Source organism: Bos taurus, chromosome 5 (genome assembly GCF_002263795.3).
Source record: "Bos taurus isolate L1 Dominette 01449 registration number 42190680 breed Hereford chromosome 5, ARS-UCD2.0, whole genome shotgun sequence".
In the NCBI taxonomy this organism is placed as follows: domain Eukaryota; kingdom Metazoa; phylum Chordata; class Mammalia; order Artiodactyla; family Bovidae; genus Bos; species Bos taurus.
This window is the reverse complement of record NC_037332.1, coordinates 50,911,589-50,927,516: the sequence shown is the minus strand read 5'-3', so window position 1 is coordinate 50,927,516 and position 15,928 is coordinate 50,911,589. Positions and strand designations below refer to the sequence as shown.

Below are 15,928 nucleotides of genomic sequence, written 5' to 3'. Positions count from 1 at the left end.
GTGAGCTTCCTCGGGTGTGGACCCAGGCACCCTCCATTCCAGCTACTCACGTGATTACACGGGCAGATCTGTGGTCCTGGGCTACATCTGGGGAGAAATGACTCCTCCTGGCGGAGGAGCACCTAGAGCCACGGGGAGGCAATGATAGCAGGTCTGTCTTCATCACAGAAATTATGACTTAGGCTAAAACTGACCAGGACAACTTCCAATCCTATTTCTCTTTGGCATGAAAAGATGGAACAGGTCCCAGTCAGGAGGGCACCATCAGGAAGCCCACCACTGTGGCTTTTGGGACTAAGCTCTCCACGGGCCTCCCAATGAGACACCCTAAGCCTCCACGTGAACATGGTTCCCTCCTTCCAAAGCTCACAGTTACATGCAAGGACATCACACACAGGAAAGACCAACATCATTTTACATAACGCCCAAGTCATGAGTTTGAAATAAAATAAGACTGTATGATTTCCCAATATGGCTTAAATTACTAAGGAGCACAGAGGGGGGTAGGGCAGCAATCCACACGTCATATTTTCACCATCAGATTGACCAGAATGTTTTCTGATTATGGATTAGAATGAACAAGTTACACAGATTCCATTTCGTTATCACAGACTGTCTTCCTCCCTGTAATCTTCACATTCATTTATCTCGTGAGTGCTTGAGGTCTGACATGACCTGCACCATCCACCTCTCACACAGAGATTACCCCACGCTAAGCCCAGGTAGTCATACCGACTGTTGGGTTCATTGAAAATCACCCTGTCCCCCTCCCCAGTGTCTCCCCAGCCTGCACTACCTGGCACATTCTCTGTTACGACTCACGTTTAAGTTCAGACGTCCCTCCGAGTGGGAAGCTTTCTTGCCTGGCCCTTGTGCCATCCCTCTAGTCATTCATATTGTAACTTCCTTATGCTTTTGTAACCTCTAGACTTTAAACTCCAAGAGATCTGTTTTCTTCACAAATTCTTCCCCAGTGTCTAGCAGGCCATGGCTTACAAAATAGGTCTTCAATATTTTCCAATCGAATGAATCTGAATGGGAATTATTTGGCAAAGAAGATACCCTCCCCCATAAGGTCTCACAGTTTTAAGATTTCAAAAACCAACCAGAATTTTTCTGATGTCCAGCCAGGTATTCCATCTCTTATCAATAAAACTGTGCCCATTTAATAACTTTTTCTTTCACCCATTCCTCTATCTGATACAGAATTCTTTCTTAGGTGTTGGTTTGCCATTTTCCCTGAAAGGCAAATTCACAGGCTTTTCTTTCCTGCCCTTTTGTTCCACAGAGATCTGTGTAAGCCTGCTCTGTAGGTAACAGAGCTCATGAAGCTAGGAACTGGCTCTGACCTGGCATGCACCTGCCCAGTGACAGCACTGCCCACAGGTACGACTCCCTGGAGGGCAGATTTGTTGCCATGGAGATAGGAGCTGGTAAGCAAAACCAAGCCAGCTTAGAGAGATTTTAAAAAATACTGGGTGCCTTTTGACTCATACCTATCAGATGGCTTTGCAAAGCTTCACAAAAATAATTACAGTAGGGAAAAATCAACAGGAGAATGTTGCTAACAAGTAGGATACAGATTAAAACGAAAAGCTCAACAGGAAAAAAATGTATTCAAATTCAAGTAAAATAATCTTGCTTCCTGTACCATCAATGGCTTTCCACCTGGGAAAAATTATACCAAACAACTCTTAGAAAGAGAGAATGTCTAGCTTTTTTTCCTGAAGGAGTTTTTTGTTGTTGTTGTTGTGAAATATATGAAACACATAAAAATAGCAAAAAATATAGAATAATGACAACAAATACCCAGTAGTGCTTATTATATATCAGGCAATTCACTTTATATATTAATACAAGCATTAGGTCAGCGCCTCCCAGCTGGCGCTAGTGGTAAAGAACCCGCTTGCCAGTGCAGGAGATTTAAGAGACTTGGGTTTGATCCCTGGGTTAGGAAGGTCCCCTGGAGGAGGAAATGGCAACCCACTCCAGTATTCTTGCCTGGAGAATCCCATGGACAGAGGTGCCTAGCAGGCTACAGTCCATAGGGTCACAAAGAGTTGGACACAACTGAAGTGACTTAGCAGATGTGCAAGCTTTAGGTTAGGACTACTGGAACTTCCATTTTACAGATGAAGAATCTGAGACATGGAGAGGTTAAGAAATTTTCCCCAATGTCACAAAGTCTAGAAGGGGCAGAATTTAACCTCAGGTTAAATGACTAGATTCATACTATTAACCATTGGACTATGCTACCTCTCACAGCTGGCATACAAACAAATGTATATAGCAAATGAAGAGTCTACAAGTAACATGAGCAGTCATGTACCTGCCATGTAGCTAGAGAAACAAAACATTATCAGTAAATGTCTCAGAAGCTCTCTGTGGACTCCTCCTCAAGCACGTATCTCCCTCTGCCACTTCTCTTCCCAAGGTAACCATTAACTGAATTTTGTGTTAATGCTCTTTGTAATTTTAATATCTGCATCCCTAAGTGATTCATTTTCCACTTTATGTAAATAGAATCGTAATATGTGAATTCTTATATGACTGGGTTATTAAATTCAACATTGTGTCTTTGAGATTCTTCCCTGTTAAAGATCACAGCTTTGGTTCATTCACATCTGGGGGCTGTGAATTATTCTGTCCTTTGTTTATCTATCCTCTGGTTGGCCATGCAGGCTGCTTCCAATTTTTATCAAAAAAACAACTGTATGGATAGCTTTTTGTATGAATTGAATTATACCAGCACCAGAAAAAAAAAAAAAAACCAAAACACCTGGGTTGTTTGTTAAAACACAGATACCTGGGTCCTACCACTGGAGTTTTATTTGATAGATCTGGGTTTGAGCCTGAAATTTGTATTTCTAACAGGTTCTCAGATGATGTTGATGCCATGTAGCCCAAAGACTACACTTTAAGAACCAGTGCTCCAGGGCACAGACTTAGGAGTCCATGGAGCTTCGGTTTACAGGGTATGCATATACCCAGCTGTCTTCAGAGTCTATGTACAAATTCACAAACCCATCTGCATTTGTTCTCCATGTTTTTAATTATTTCTACTCCTCTGTTGAAGTGTTTTTCATATATTTATTGGCCATTAATTTTCTTCTGTGTGATGACTAGTTCTTGCTCATTTTTATTGGGTTATTTGTGTTGTCCTTCTTGATCTGTGAGAGTTCATTATATTTTATGGGTATGAATCTCGTTGTGGTTATATAAGTTGCAAGGATCTCCTCCCAGTTCCTGCCTTGTCATTTTATTCCTTTTATGTTGCCTTTTGAAGAACAAAAGTTGGTGATTTTAATGTAGTCAAGGATATCAATCTTACCTTGTTTGTGCTTTCTGCGTCTTGTTTAAGAAATCCTTCTCTACTACAACTATGACTGAGCACACACGCCCACATCTGAATTATTACTGCTTTCTATTATGAAGATTTTTTATTTGCCAGCCCCCCTCATTTCTTATTAGTTTTGTGGGAAATTTATCTACTTTGTTAGTTTTTCTCTTTTTTCTTTTGCCACACCATGCAGCATGTGGGATCTCAGTTCCCTGATGGGATCAAACCCACACCCCCTGTACTGGCACTGGAAGAGCAGCCTTAACTGCTGAACCACAAGGGAAGTCCCTGTTAAAGTTTTGGGGTTTTTTTTTTTTTGAGAAATTATGTTTTGTGGTAAAATATACATACTATAAAAATTAACATTTTTACCACTTTAAAGTGTATAGTTCTGTGGCATTAAGTACATTCACATTGCACACCATAAAAATCATAAAGATAGATAGTCTCCTATGCTATTTGCTAAAAGTTGTACTTATTTTTCCTTTCAGTTAAGTCTTAATTTGCCTGGACTTGATTTTTTAATGTATGGTGTGAAGGAAGGATCCAATTTTAGTGTTTTTGCACCATCTTAATTATTCTGATTTCATATTGATATCTAGAAAGGTAAGACCCATACAGAAATGTCACAAACATTCTTGGCATTTTGTTCTTCCATATATACCTCAGAATCAGGTTGTGAAGTTCTATGAATTTTGGTTATAATTTTGGTTACAATTTTGTTTACTCTAAAGATCAACTGAGGGAAAAATAATATATTTGCAGTGATCCTGTTAAAGAATATGTTAGGTTCATTGACTGTGTGTTAGTCGCTCAGTTGTGTCTGACTATTTGCGACCCCAAGGGGTGTAGCCCACCAGGCTCCTCCATCAATGGGATTTTCCAGACAAGAATACTGGAGTGGGTAGCCATTTTCCTCTTATATTGCTACTTCGTCTGAGTTAGGGCTTCCCAGGGGGCTCAGCGGTAAAGAATCTGCTTGCCAACGCAGGAGACTCAGGTTCCATCCCCGGGTTGGAAAGATCCCCTACAGAAGGAAATGACAACCCACTCTAGTATTCTTGCCTGGGAAATCCTGTAGACAGAGGAGTCTGGTGGGCTATCGTCCAAGGGATCACAAAGAGGTGGACACGACTGGGTGACTAACACTTTCACTTCAAGATATATTAAAGTGGCAAACTATTCGCAGTATGGGCTCCTCTTGGGCTACAGTCCATGGAGTTGCAAAAGCGTCGGACACGACTAAGCGACCGAGCACACACGCACACATCTGAATTATTACTGTTTTCTATTATTAAGATTATTTATTTGCCAGCCCCCCTCATTTCATATTAGTTTTATGGGAAATTTATCTACTTTGTTAGTTTTTTTCTTTTTTCTTTTGCCACACCATGCAGCATGTGGGATCTCAGTTTTCTGATGGGATCAAACCCACACCCCCTGCACTGGAAGTGCAGTCTTAACTGCTGAACCACAAGGGAAATCCCTGTTAAAGTTTTAGGTTTTTTTTTTTTTTTTGAGAAATTATGTTTTGTGGTAAAATATACATAACGTAAAAATTAACATTTTTACCACTTTAAAGTGTGTAGTTCTGTGGCATTAAGTACATTCACATTTTACACCACCACCATTTATCTCCAGAACTTTTTCCTGTTCTCAAACGAAACACTATAACTGTTAAACACCAACTCCCCATCCCCACCCCCTTAACCCCTGGCAAGCAGCAACAGCCATTGTACTTTCTGTCTCTATGTATTTGAGACATTTGACATGTATTTGTCTCTAGGTACCTTATGTAAGTGGAGTCATACAACATTTGTCCGTCTGTGACTGGCTTATTTCACTGAGCATAATGTCCACCCATTCTGTAACATGTGTGAAAATTTCATTCCTTTTTAAGACTGATGAATAGTCCATTGTATTATATAACCACGATTTGTTTATCTCATTCATTCGTCAATGGACACTTTAGTGGTTTCCACCTTTTGTTACTGTGAATAACACTGCTATGAACATGGGGTACAAGTATCTGCTTGACTCCCTGCTTTTGTTTTTTCAGGGTGTATACCCAGAGGTGGAATTGGTGGATATAACTGTATGTTTAGTTTTTTGAGGCCTCTCCATACCGTTGTCCACAGAAGCTGTACCATTTTACAATCTCACCAGTAATGTACAGGAAGTTTCCATTTCTCCACATTCTCACCAATACTTGTTATTTTCTCTTTTTTTGTTTTTAAATAGCCAGCCTAATGGATGTGAAGTAGCAATGTCACTGTGGTTTGATTTGCATTTCCATAATGTGTTAGTTGTTTTAAAGAAACAAATTTTGCCTTTATCATTTATTTTTTTGATTGTATATTTCTTCTGTTATCTTTAATTTTTCCTTCCATTACTTTTCATGGGTTTATTCTGCTTTTTCATTCTTAATCTAGATGCTGTTGTTGAAATAAGGATCACAAAACTACATTTTTTAATCAGGACAGTTGTTTACTAACAGCCTGTACCCACGAAGAGGCCACACAGCCCACAAGTAGACAGCACCATTCTGCGGTTCCTTAGAACCCTAAGTTATAAGAACTCTTTGGTACATGTTTGTGTAAGTAATACGGGCAGAACTAGCCCAATAGTACAAATCAACCCTCTAGGTCTTCCTCTGAGAAATACTACCCTTTTCTATGGTTTTAGGGACCTTTTTCTGTGATCAGGAGTCTGGAACTTATGGGCAGGGTTCTTATGATCAGGGGAACTGGGAGGTTGGGAAGGTTGGGAAAGTGACTTTATGATACGGAAGAAATATAGTCACTTCTGGTGGGTCAAGGATGTGTAGTTTTTCACCTATGCGTAGCTCCTTAAATTAGGGGGACAAAGGCTCGAAATTCAGCCTTTGAAGTCTTAATATGTAGTATTCTTATTATTCAAATCCCAGTAATTTCTAATTTTTATTATAATTTTTTGATTTGTAAGTTGTTTAACAGATAAACTTTTTAATAAAGAAGTTAATTTTCTTTCAATCCTATATAAAACAGTAGCAATTTAAAACTTTATTTCTGAAAGTAAAATATTCACATATGAACAAGTAACTACAAAATTCACACTTCCAGGAAATCCGAAAAGACAAACGGTGTAACAGTGATTTGTAAGTTGTTTAGAGGTTTGTTTTTTAATTCAATGTGGGCTTTCTTTCCCTTGACTAGTTGGAAAATTATACTTTCTGTTCTTCTATTCATTTTCTTACTATTAAACACATTTAAAGTCTAAAGTTTAACACTTATAATCTCTTTTCAAGTAGAACTATAACATACTTTAGCTGATTACTATAACCACCGGCCAATTCATCATGCTATTTTATTCAATATAATTTTTAACCTCACATTAGACATTCATATTGCTGTTTTATATAGTTGCTGCTGCTGCTGCTGCTGCTGCTAAGTCACTTCAGTCGTGTCCGACTCTGTGCGACCCCATAGACGGCAGCCCACCAGGTTCCCCCGTCCCTGGGATTCTCCAGGCAAGAACACTGGAGTGGGTTGCCATTTCCTTCTCCAATGCATGAAAGTGAAAAGTGAATGGGAGGTCGCTCAGTCGTGTCCGACTCTTCGCGACCCCACGGACTGCAGCCCACCAGGCTCCTCCACCCATGGGATTTTCCAGGCAAGAGTACTGGAGTTTTATATAGTTAATGTATATAACTATACCCACCTATTTACTCAATAGCTTAATAATCTATTTTACGTCTCCATCTTCCACCTGGGGTCGTTTCCTTTTCTCATCTGATGACATTCTTTAGAATTTCTTCAGAGGAGGCTGGGGGGCAGTAAAATTTCTCAGTGTTTTTCTGCCTCAAAAGGCTTTTACTTCATCGTCTTTTTTGATATTTCTTAGTATATATAAAAAATCCAAAAAACTGGGTCTTCTTTTCTTAGCTAGCTGAAGATATAACTCCACTGTCTTGATTTCTGTGTTGTTTTTGGAAGGTAAGCTATCAGTGTGAACGCTGTTCTTATGTATCTATTTCATCTTTCTTTCTGACTGCTTTTAGTCTATTTTTTCAGTTCTTCGGTTTCATTATGAAATATCTACTTAAAATTTTCTCTTTATTTCTTCTGCTTGAGATCTGTTGGGCTTTCTGCATCTTAGGTTTAATACCATTCAGCATTTCTGGGTTGGAACTTGGTTTTCCTTCCCATTTTCTGTAGTGTTTCCTTTTGTACTTGTGTTTACAGCATCTTTAGGTCACCCTCCTAGTCTCAGTCTAATTTCATGCTTTCCCTCGCTCTGTCTCTCCGAGCCATATTCTGGATTCTTCACATCGGTTTTTCAGTTCATCAGTGTGCTCTTCAACTGTCTCCAGTCTGTTTAATCCATTGAGTTTTTAGTTCCTATTTTTATATTTTTCATCTCTAGAAGTTCCATTTTCTTATTTAAAAAATCTTTGCAGTCATTTTATAGTCTCTTGTCCTTATTCATGTTTTCAATGCTTTTAAGAACATTTATGAAACATAAAGTATTTATTTCTATATTTTGGCTGATAAACCCAATAATGAAGTATTTACAGGTCCAACTATGATGTCTGTTGTTTCTGCTGGTTTTTACTCATGGTGACTTATTTCCTTGTGTTCTGAGTGAAAGATGTCTTTCTCTAGAGGGGATTTCTTTTTATTTCTGAGTCACCTAGGGTTGTTTAGAACATTAACACTGCCATAATGTTATTCGGAATCCTTACTTTAAGGTTTCTCTCCTTTCCCAATGTTTCTTGAAAGAAACTGTTCTCCCATAGATGGAAATCAATACTGGGAACGTCTGCTATCCTCACCAGGAGGACCACAAATTGGGTTATTCCCATTTTCAGAATATGAAGGAAGACTGTGAGGAAGATACACTGCTGAAATATCTCAGAAAGAGTATTCTTTACATACATACAAGTATGTATCTAGGTTTAACTTAAGGAGAGTTTTTATTTGGCTGTGAAAGTAGGGAGTTCCCTAATCGCCTAGTGGTTATGATTCCGGGCTTTCACTGCTATGGCCCAGTCAGGGAACTGAGATCCCATGAGCCAAGCAGCTTAGGCAAAAAAAGGAAAGAAAGAAATGTAGCCAAAAATCACAGGAAAAGATGCTCAACATCACTGATTATTAGAGAAATGCAAATCAAAACCACAATGAGGTATCACCTTATACCCATCAGAATGGCCATCATGAAAAAACCTACAGACAATAAATGCCAGAGAAGGGGTGGAGAAAAGGGGGCTCTCTTGCACTGTGGGTGGGAATATAAATTGATTCAGCCACTATGGAGAACAGTATGGAGGTTCCTTAAAAAACTAAAAACAGAACTACCATATGGTCCAGCAATCCCATTACTGGACACTTACCCAGAGAATACCATAATTCCAGAAGGCATATGCAACCCAGTGTTCACTGCAGCACTATTTACAATAGCTAGGACATGGGAACAACCCAGAGGAATGGATAAAGAAGATGTGCTACAAACATACTATACATATGACTATTAGCCATACAAAAATAACAAAATAATGCCATCTGCAGCAATATGGATGGACCCAGAGATTATCACACTGAGTTAACTTAAGTCAGACAGAGAAACATGATATTGCTTATATGCAGAGTCTGAGGTAGGGCGGTAGGTACAAATGAACTTATTTATGAAACAAAAATAGAATGATGGATGTAGAAACAAACTTGTGTTTACCAGGGGTAGGGGTGGGAGAGGCATAAATTGGGAGATTGGGACTGACATATACACAGTATTATATATGAAAGAAACAACTAATAAGAACCTGCTGTATAGCATAGGGAACTCTACTCAATACTCTGTAACGACCTATATGGGAACAGAATCGAAACAAAAATAGACGGTATATGTATTATATGTATATTCACTTTGCTGTACACCTGAAACTAACAAAACACTATAAATCAATTATACGCCAATAAAAATTTAAAAATGATTACTCCCAAACAACGAAAAAAGAGAAATGTAGTCCCGTTTGCAATTTAGTTACTAAACCATCTATATCAGCTCATAAATGGTGAATCATAAATGATGAAAATTGCACGATTATTATCTATTTTTTTCACATGATGAAACGCCACTTGATTAACAACCCTCCAATCATGGAAATGCACAAACCTGTGAGGGTCATCTGGATCACAGTTAGGGAGAAACTGAGTGATTGCTTCTGCCACTTCTTCATTTGATAAAACATCCCAGAGTCCATCAGTGGCCAAGATCAGCACATCATCTGCTCCATGCTCGTATTTGGAGAGATCGTAGACTCTTACCTGAAAAGAACAGGAATACCCTGCTTAAGAAGTTAGGAGCATATTATTCCGCTGAACAGACTGGCTTCTGATTTCCCTTCCCTTTTCTTGCCCAGCCCAGTGGTTTGTAAGTGTGCACCGTGCGGCACGTGGCTGTGCAGCACACTTTGTGGCCAGGGGTAGCCTCCTCTGGAGACTGGCCGTGTAGACATCTGGGGCCCAAACACAACTGTAAATGAGCCCAAGAAATGAATAGTTGCCAAGGAAGAAGTTAACTGAAAACGTAATGCCTGAGATGTGGCTGGAACAATGACACAGATACGGCGGTAGCTAGCAGAGCAGCAGGATCCTTTCTTCGCACATCCATCCCACAGACATTGATTAAGGGTCTGCTCTGTGCCAGATACTCTAAGTATAAACAGCAGAATTCCCTGCTTCTGAGCTCTCAGTCTGAGAGAGAGAGAAGGCCAGTCTAGGCTCCGTAGAAGCTGCTCTGCACGTATTGGTTTAGGACTGCGGAGACACATTTTATTTCATGTCCTTACTTGATACCTTTTGGCTTGCCTTCTCTGAGACCCCTGGAGCTGGACTTGTCCCATGTGAGCATGGAGTTCTGATGCTGGACATAGGTCTGAGGACCCTCAATGCAGCCTAAATTACAAAGGACACGTGCCAAGTGTATGCCTTAACAAACTTGAAGTCTTTCCTCATCTCTAGTACCTGAAATGACTTGGCTATTTCAACATCCCCCTTGATTCTTGGAAAAGAACACAGTGACCTTAGCAAAACTAACACTGATGAAAATCAAGCCTCACTTCTGTTAGGCCATCCTTACTGGAGCTAATGTTCACCCTACTTGGGTGGCACAGAAGGAGATGAGTTAGGGATTTCATTGCTATGCCCTACTAATTTGACAGAATCAGCCCTGTCTACACCCCCTCATGAACTGAGGACAAAGACAGTTCAATTTCATCCAAGTCCTTCCACCTCATTTCATTATCCTGTTTTCTAAAAACAAGTCTAAATGACAGCTGCAGGCCAGGGGAGGGCGGAGGATGGCAGGTAGGCAGCAGTCCCCATGTCCCATCGTAGAGTCACTGTCCTGTCATCTCAGATCTCGAGACAATACAATTCTAAGAGGCCTACAGAATGTTCACATCCACCTCTGTAAAAGCCAAGCCTCCTATATTTCAGGAAGGTTTGCCCAGGCCAGTGACACCCTGCTACAGGATGAACAGCCTACACCCAACAGCAGAAAACAACAAAATGCCCACACCTGCCCCAAAGTTTTTGGAGAAATGAGCTCAAATGGAAAATAGCCTCTGTGGCTGGTGAACAAGACACCAACAATTTAGCTAACGGTACATGCAGCATGAACCGTGCCCGCGAGCCTGGGGTCGGGGAGACTGGGCTGGCTTTTAACATCTTCCTTTCAAAAGGCACATTCACTTCGGGTTAAGTTTATATTCTAGAGAACACACTGTGCCATCTGGGGCCAAATTAAAGACAACAGGAGTGGGGATCTTAAATTTACAGCAAACTGGAAAGTCCCAAATTCCAGAATTTCAGCCTCAGGTCACTGAACCCATGTGGTTCGATTTTTCCTTTGCAGCAGCAAGCAAACTCCCTCTGCTTTATCTTCTGTGGTTCCTGGGTGTCTTGGAACAGCGCTTCTGAAAAGTTAATGCGCACAGCAATCAGCCAGGATCCTAACGAAATGCAGATTCTAACTCAGCGCTGGGGTAGGGCCTGAGAGCGTGCACTTCTAATTTGTTCCCGTGTGATGCTGGTGCTGCTGGTCCCTGGACCACTCTTTGAATACTAAGGCCACCAAGAAGTCCTGCCGGTTGGTAACAGGGAAACCAAGGGCTCCATGATATCTGGTAGTCTATCCCTTAGGGGAGGTTACAGCAAGGACAGCAAATGGCACTTCTGAGCTCCCACTTTCAAGTCCTGTATCATGTGTTATTACCTCCGCTACGTAATCACTTGGCGTATGAGAGACTGCTAGCTTCTTATTGGGGTGTATCTACAAGAAATTTATGTGATAATTTGAGCTCTTTAGGATCGAAAATGTTCCTTGTAAAGGGAGGAAGGGAGATGTGGGTGTCACGTGCTTGTAGCATCTTATATTTGTAGCTAAATACAAGATGCCACCTGCCTTCCAGCTTCTTTTAAAAGAGGTTTCATGGTGGGGGGAGTGGAGGAGGGAGGGTGTATGTGTATATATATAGCCAAGTCATGTTGTTATACGCCAGAAACTAACACAGTATTGTAAAGTAATTATCCTCCAATTAAAAGAACTTGCCAATCATTATTTCTGCCTGAAACTTATGAGATACTTTCAGCATATCCTTTCTGAGAATAATGATGGAAAATTAAGCTTAAATACATTTAAGAAGTCATGTAGTCATGTATGGATGTGACAGTTGGACCCTAAAGGAGGCTGAGCACCTAAAAATTGATGCTTTCAAACTGTGGTGTTGGAGAAGACTCTTGAGAGTCCCTTGGACTGCAAGGAGATCCAAGCAGTCAATCCTCAAGGAAATCAATCCTGAATATTCATTGGAAGGACTGATGCTGAAGCTGAAGCTCCAATACTGTGACTACCTGATGTGAAGAGCCAACTCACTGGAAAAGATCCTGATGTTGGGAAAGATTGAGGGCAGGAGAAGGGGCAACAGAGGATGAGATGGATGGATGGAATCAGCAACTCAATGGACATGGGTTTGAGCAAGCTCTGGGAGTTGGTGAAGGACTATGGAAGCCTAGCATGCTGCAGTCCAGGGGGTCACAAATACTCAGACATGACTTAGCAACTGAACAACATTTAAGAAAAGAAAAGAGAGGTTTCTTAGGGCTGAAGATAACAACCGTTTCATTTCAGGACCTGCCCTATGTGTAGGGTGCCAAAGTTTCTTCAGGTGCTTTCTGCTGGCCCCCAAAGTGTGGAGATTCGAGTTGTTTTAAGCGGAAGTTGTCCTGCCCACTACTCAAGTAGAAATCTGGCCAACAGAATGGGTGTGGGTTGATAAACAGAAACATGTTAGAAAATGTTCCTTTTCAGTTCCGTCAGAAAATTGAATCCTTCCCTAATTCCCCTATTCACATTTCCACACAACTCTCTAATGCAGTTTCCTTACCCAACATGAAAATCCCTCTCAATACCATTCTCCAAGCAATTTTTATGTAAATAATAAAAAGCTAGCCTCAACCCTATTCCCTGAGGCACTCCCCAATTAACATCCTTTTAGGGTTGGTTTTTTTTTTTACTGCTACCCTTTGTTTCCTGCCCTTTAGCCAATTTCCAAAGGACTCTGCCAACTTTCCACTCACAGCTCGTGTCTTATGCATTAACCTGCGATGTAGAACATTCTGTGAAAACCCCCTCAGCAAATCTGGACTGCCGTGCAAGGCATCCCACTGCATGCTCATCCTCCCCAAAAGAAGGGGTTTCAAAGGATTCCAGTGGGCTCTGGAGACCCGACCTTCCCTCCTTGGAGGCGCTATGGGCCCTCCTCCATCAGACCACACTCGCCATGCCAGAGAGCCCTGTTCAACTCCTCAAATAGCTGCTTAATGTTCCAGGAAGCCCCACATCAAAAGTATGGGCTCGGAGGCTCCCTAGGACTCAGACACAAGGAGGACAGTCTGTGGGAGAGGAGAGGTGCGATCGGCAAAGGCCTCTGTGGGAAGGTCTGGGAACACGAGCAGAACTCCTCATGGCTCCTGCCCTTGTGCCCATCTGCCAAGAAAGGGAGAGAAAGTCCATGGGCATCTCACAACTCTCGCCGTTTCTCAGAGCCGCAGAGAGGTGAGTCCTGGGCAGATCCCTCTGCCTTCCTGGGTGCTTCGTGCCATGTTTACTGAGCACTTACTATGTGCCAACCGTTGTGAACAAAAGTGACCAAAGTCCTCACAACTTCTCAACAAGGTGTGACAGACACACAAATAAATTACAGTGTCAGAAGATGACAGGTGCTTGAAGACAAATCAGGCAGGGTAAGGAGAGTGGCAGGAGAGCCCTTTCAGAAGACGTGGTTAAGGCAGGCATCTCTGGGAAGGCACCATGTGAACAGAGGTCTGAAAGGTGACTTTCCACAAGACCCTTCCCATGGCTCCTTTCCAGTTTGGGGACTGTCACTCCTCCTCTGGTTGAAGTGTGTGCGGACACTATCAGACTGGTGGCGAAGGAGAGAGGCTGAGGGGGACAGTCACCTCCACTGCCAGAGCAACCCTAAGGAAGATCTGAGAGCAGCCATCTCTCTTTTTTTCCCCACAATCCTCTGCAGACGCAATTCCTTTCAGGTTCACTCACACAATATTTACCTATGTGTACCAGTCTAGGTCGGAGAAGGCAATGGCACTCCACTCCAGTACTCTTGCCTGGAAAATCCCACGGGCGGAGGAGCCTGGTGGGCTGCAGTCCATGGGGTCGCGAAGAGTCGGACACAACTGAGAGACTTCACTTTCACTTTTCACTTTCACGCATTGGAGAAGGAAATGGCAACCCACTCCAGTGTTCTTGCCTGGAGAATCCCAGGGATGGTGGAGCCTGGTGGGCTGCCGTCTCTGGGGTCTCACAGAGTCGGACATGACTGAAGCGACTCAGCAGCAGCAGCAACCAGTCTAGGTTCACCTGTCTGTCTCTTCTACATGAATAGTTATTCTCAAACTTTAATGTTTTATGAATCACTTGCAGCACTCATAAAATTAAGGTTCAAGGGCCCATCTTTAAAGATTCTGATTGTATAGATTTGAGCCCAGATATCAGGCTGTGTGCCTGGCAAGTCACTTCAGTTGTGTCTGACTCTTTGTGACCCTTTGGATTGTAGCCTGCCAGGCTCCTCTGTCCATGGGATTTTTCAGGCAAGAATACCGGAGTGGGTTGCTATTGCCTCCTTCAGGGGATCTTCCCGACCCAGGGATGGAACCTGCATCTCTTGTGCCCCCTGCACTAGCACCACCAGTGCCACCTGGGAAGCCCATCAGACTATGTAAAGAAGGGCGATTCCAAATCAAAGGGTGGGGACCCTCTCCTTGAAAACACAGTTTTAGGGCAATAAGCTACCCCAGGGCAAGGTCTGAGTCATCCTGTTTGTTTCTGCCCCCAGAACAGTGCCCGGATCCCAGCCCGTGGAACCACGCAGTAAGCCACCAAGGGAAGTGTTGCCCTTGCTGGGCATTTACACTTGTCCTTCTTACAGTTAACAACCCGAGAGCTGGTCAACTTCTCTCCCCTGCAAAAGTCAACTTCGAGAGGCCAGAGATTCCATTCTGCACTTCTTTTGTGGGCCTCGCCATGTCTTTCATAGAGTTAAATCCCACTAGATTTTCAGGACAGACTTGCTCAGACAGAACAACGTTAATCCCCCAGTCACATCTGACTCTTTGTGATCCCATGGGCTGTAGCCCGCCAGGCTCTTCTGTCCATGGAATTCTCCAGGCAACAATACTGGAGTGGGTTGCCATTCCCTTCTCCAGGGCATCTTCCTGATACAGGGATTGACCCTGGGTCTCCTGCATTGCAGGCAGATTCTTTACCACCTGAGCCAGCAGGGATTGTAAACATTCCTGTCTCGGCTCTGCCAGGTCTTAGTTGCAGCATGTGGGATCTAGTTCCCTGACTAGGGATTGAACCCAGCCCCCTACATTGGGAGCTCAGAGTCTAAGCCACTGGACCACCAGGGAAGTGTTGGTGAGACAGAATAAATGGGAAGAAAGGATGAGGAGAAAGAATTCAACATATAAGATCCATTCAGAAGACCCCCTCATCTCAGGTGACCCAACAATTTTAGCTTGTAAAACTCTTATGCTCCCAGGCAGTCATCAAACTGTAATGTGCTGATGTTTACAAGAAGTAGCAGACTCTCCTTTTCTCCCCTCATCCTCAGGGAAGCTGCTAACAGACCAAAAAAAAAAAAAAAAAAAAACAAAACAGCCTTCGGGGGAGCAGGAAGAAGTTCGAGGGCACCAAGGGTCGTGGCTAATGTGCCCCTGAATGAGCCAAGTGCTGATGGCTCTTGCAGCCCCTCCTGCTTCAAGAGCAGCTAGAGACACCCTTGTTACCAGCCCCTGCTTTGCAGCGGAGCTGGGGACAAACAACTTCAATACGGTACCTTCCCGCGATGCTCAGTCGGACACTGTGTCGGCGCGTGTCTAATATTTGTTCGGTCTCTACTCTATTATTGATGACCTTTCAGTGGCCTGTTCAGAGAGCTCATACTACTGTAAGCTGATGCTGCTTCTTGAAGCCACTCTGAAAAAGAATCCATCAATTCTTCCATTTGCTAGATCTTGGCTACTC

At 42.5% G+C, this 15,928-nt stretch overlaps 1 protein-coding gene across 3 annotated transcripts in view; it reads right to left on the bottom strand.

Moving 5' to 3' along the window:
* PPM1H (protein phosphatase, Mg2+/Mn2+ dependent 1H) overlaps positions 1 to 15,928 on the bottom strand; it is a 307,659-nt gene that overhangs the window by 14,579 nt on the left and 277,152 nt on the right. For all 3 annotated transcript variants that reach the window (XR_009494420.1, XM_059886719.1, NM_001193049.1), the window contains one exon: positions 9,491 to 9,642. Coding sequence is in view for 2 of the 3 variants with exons in the window: in XM_059886719.1 (XP_059742702.1) it covers positions 9,491 to 9,642 (152 nt within the window). In the remaining variant the exon portion in view is untranslated. The remainder of the gene's footprint in view (positions 1 to 9,490; positions 9,643 to 15,928) is intronic.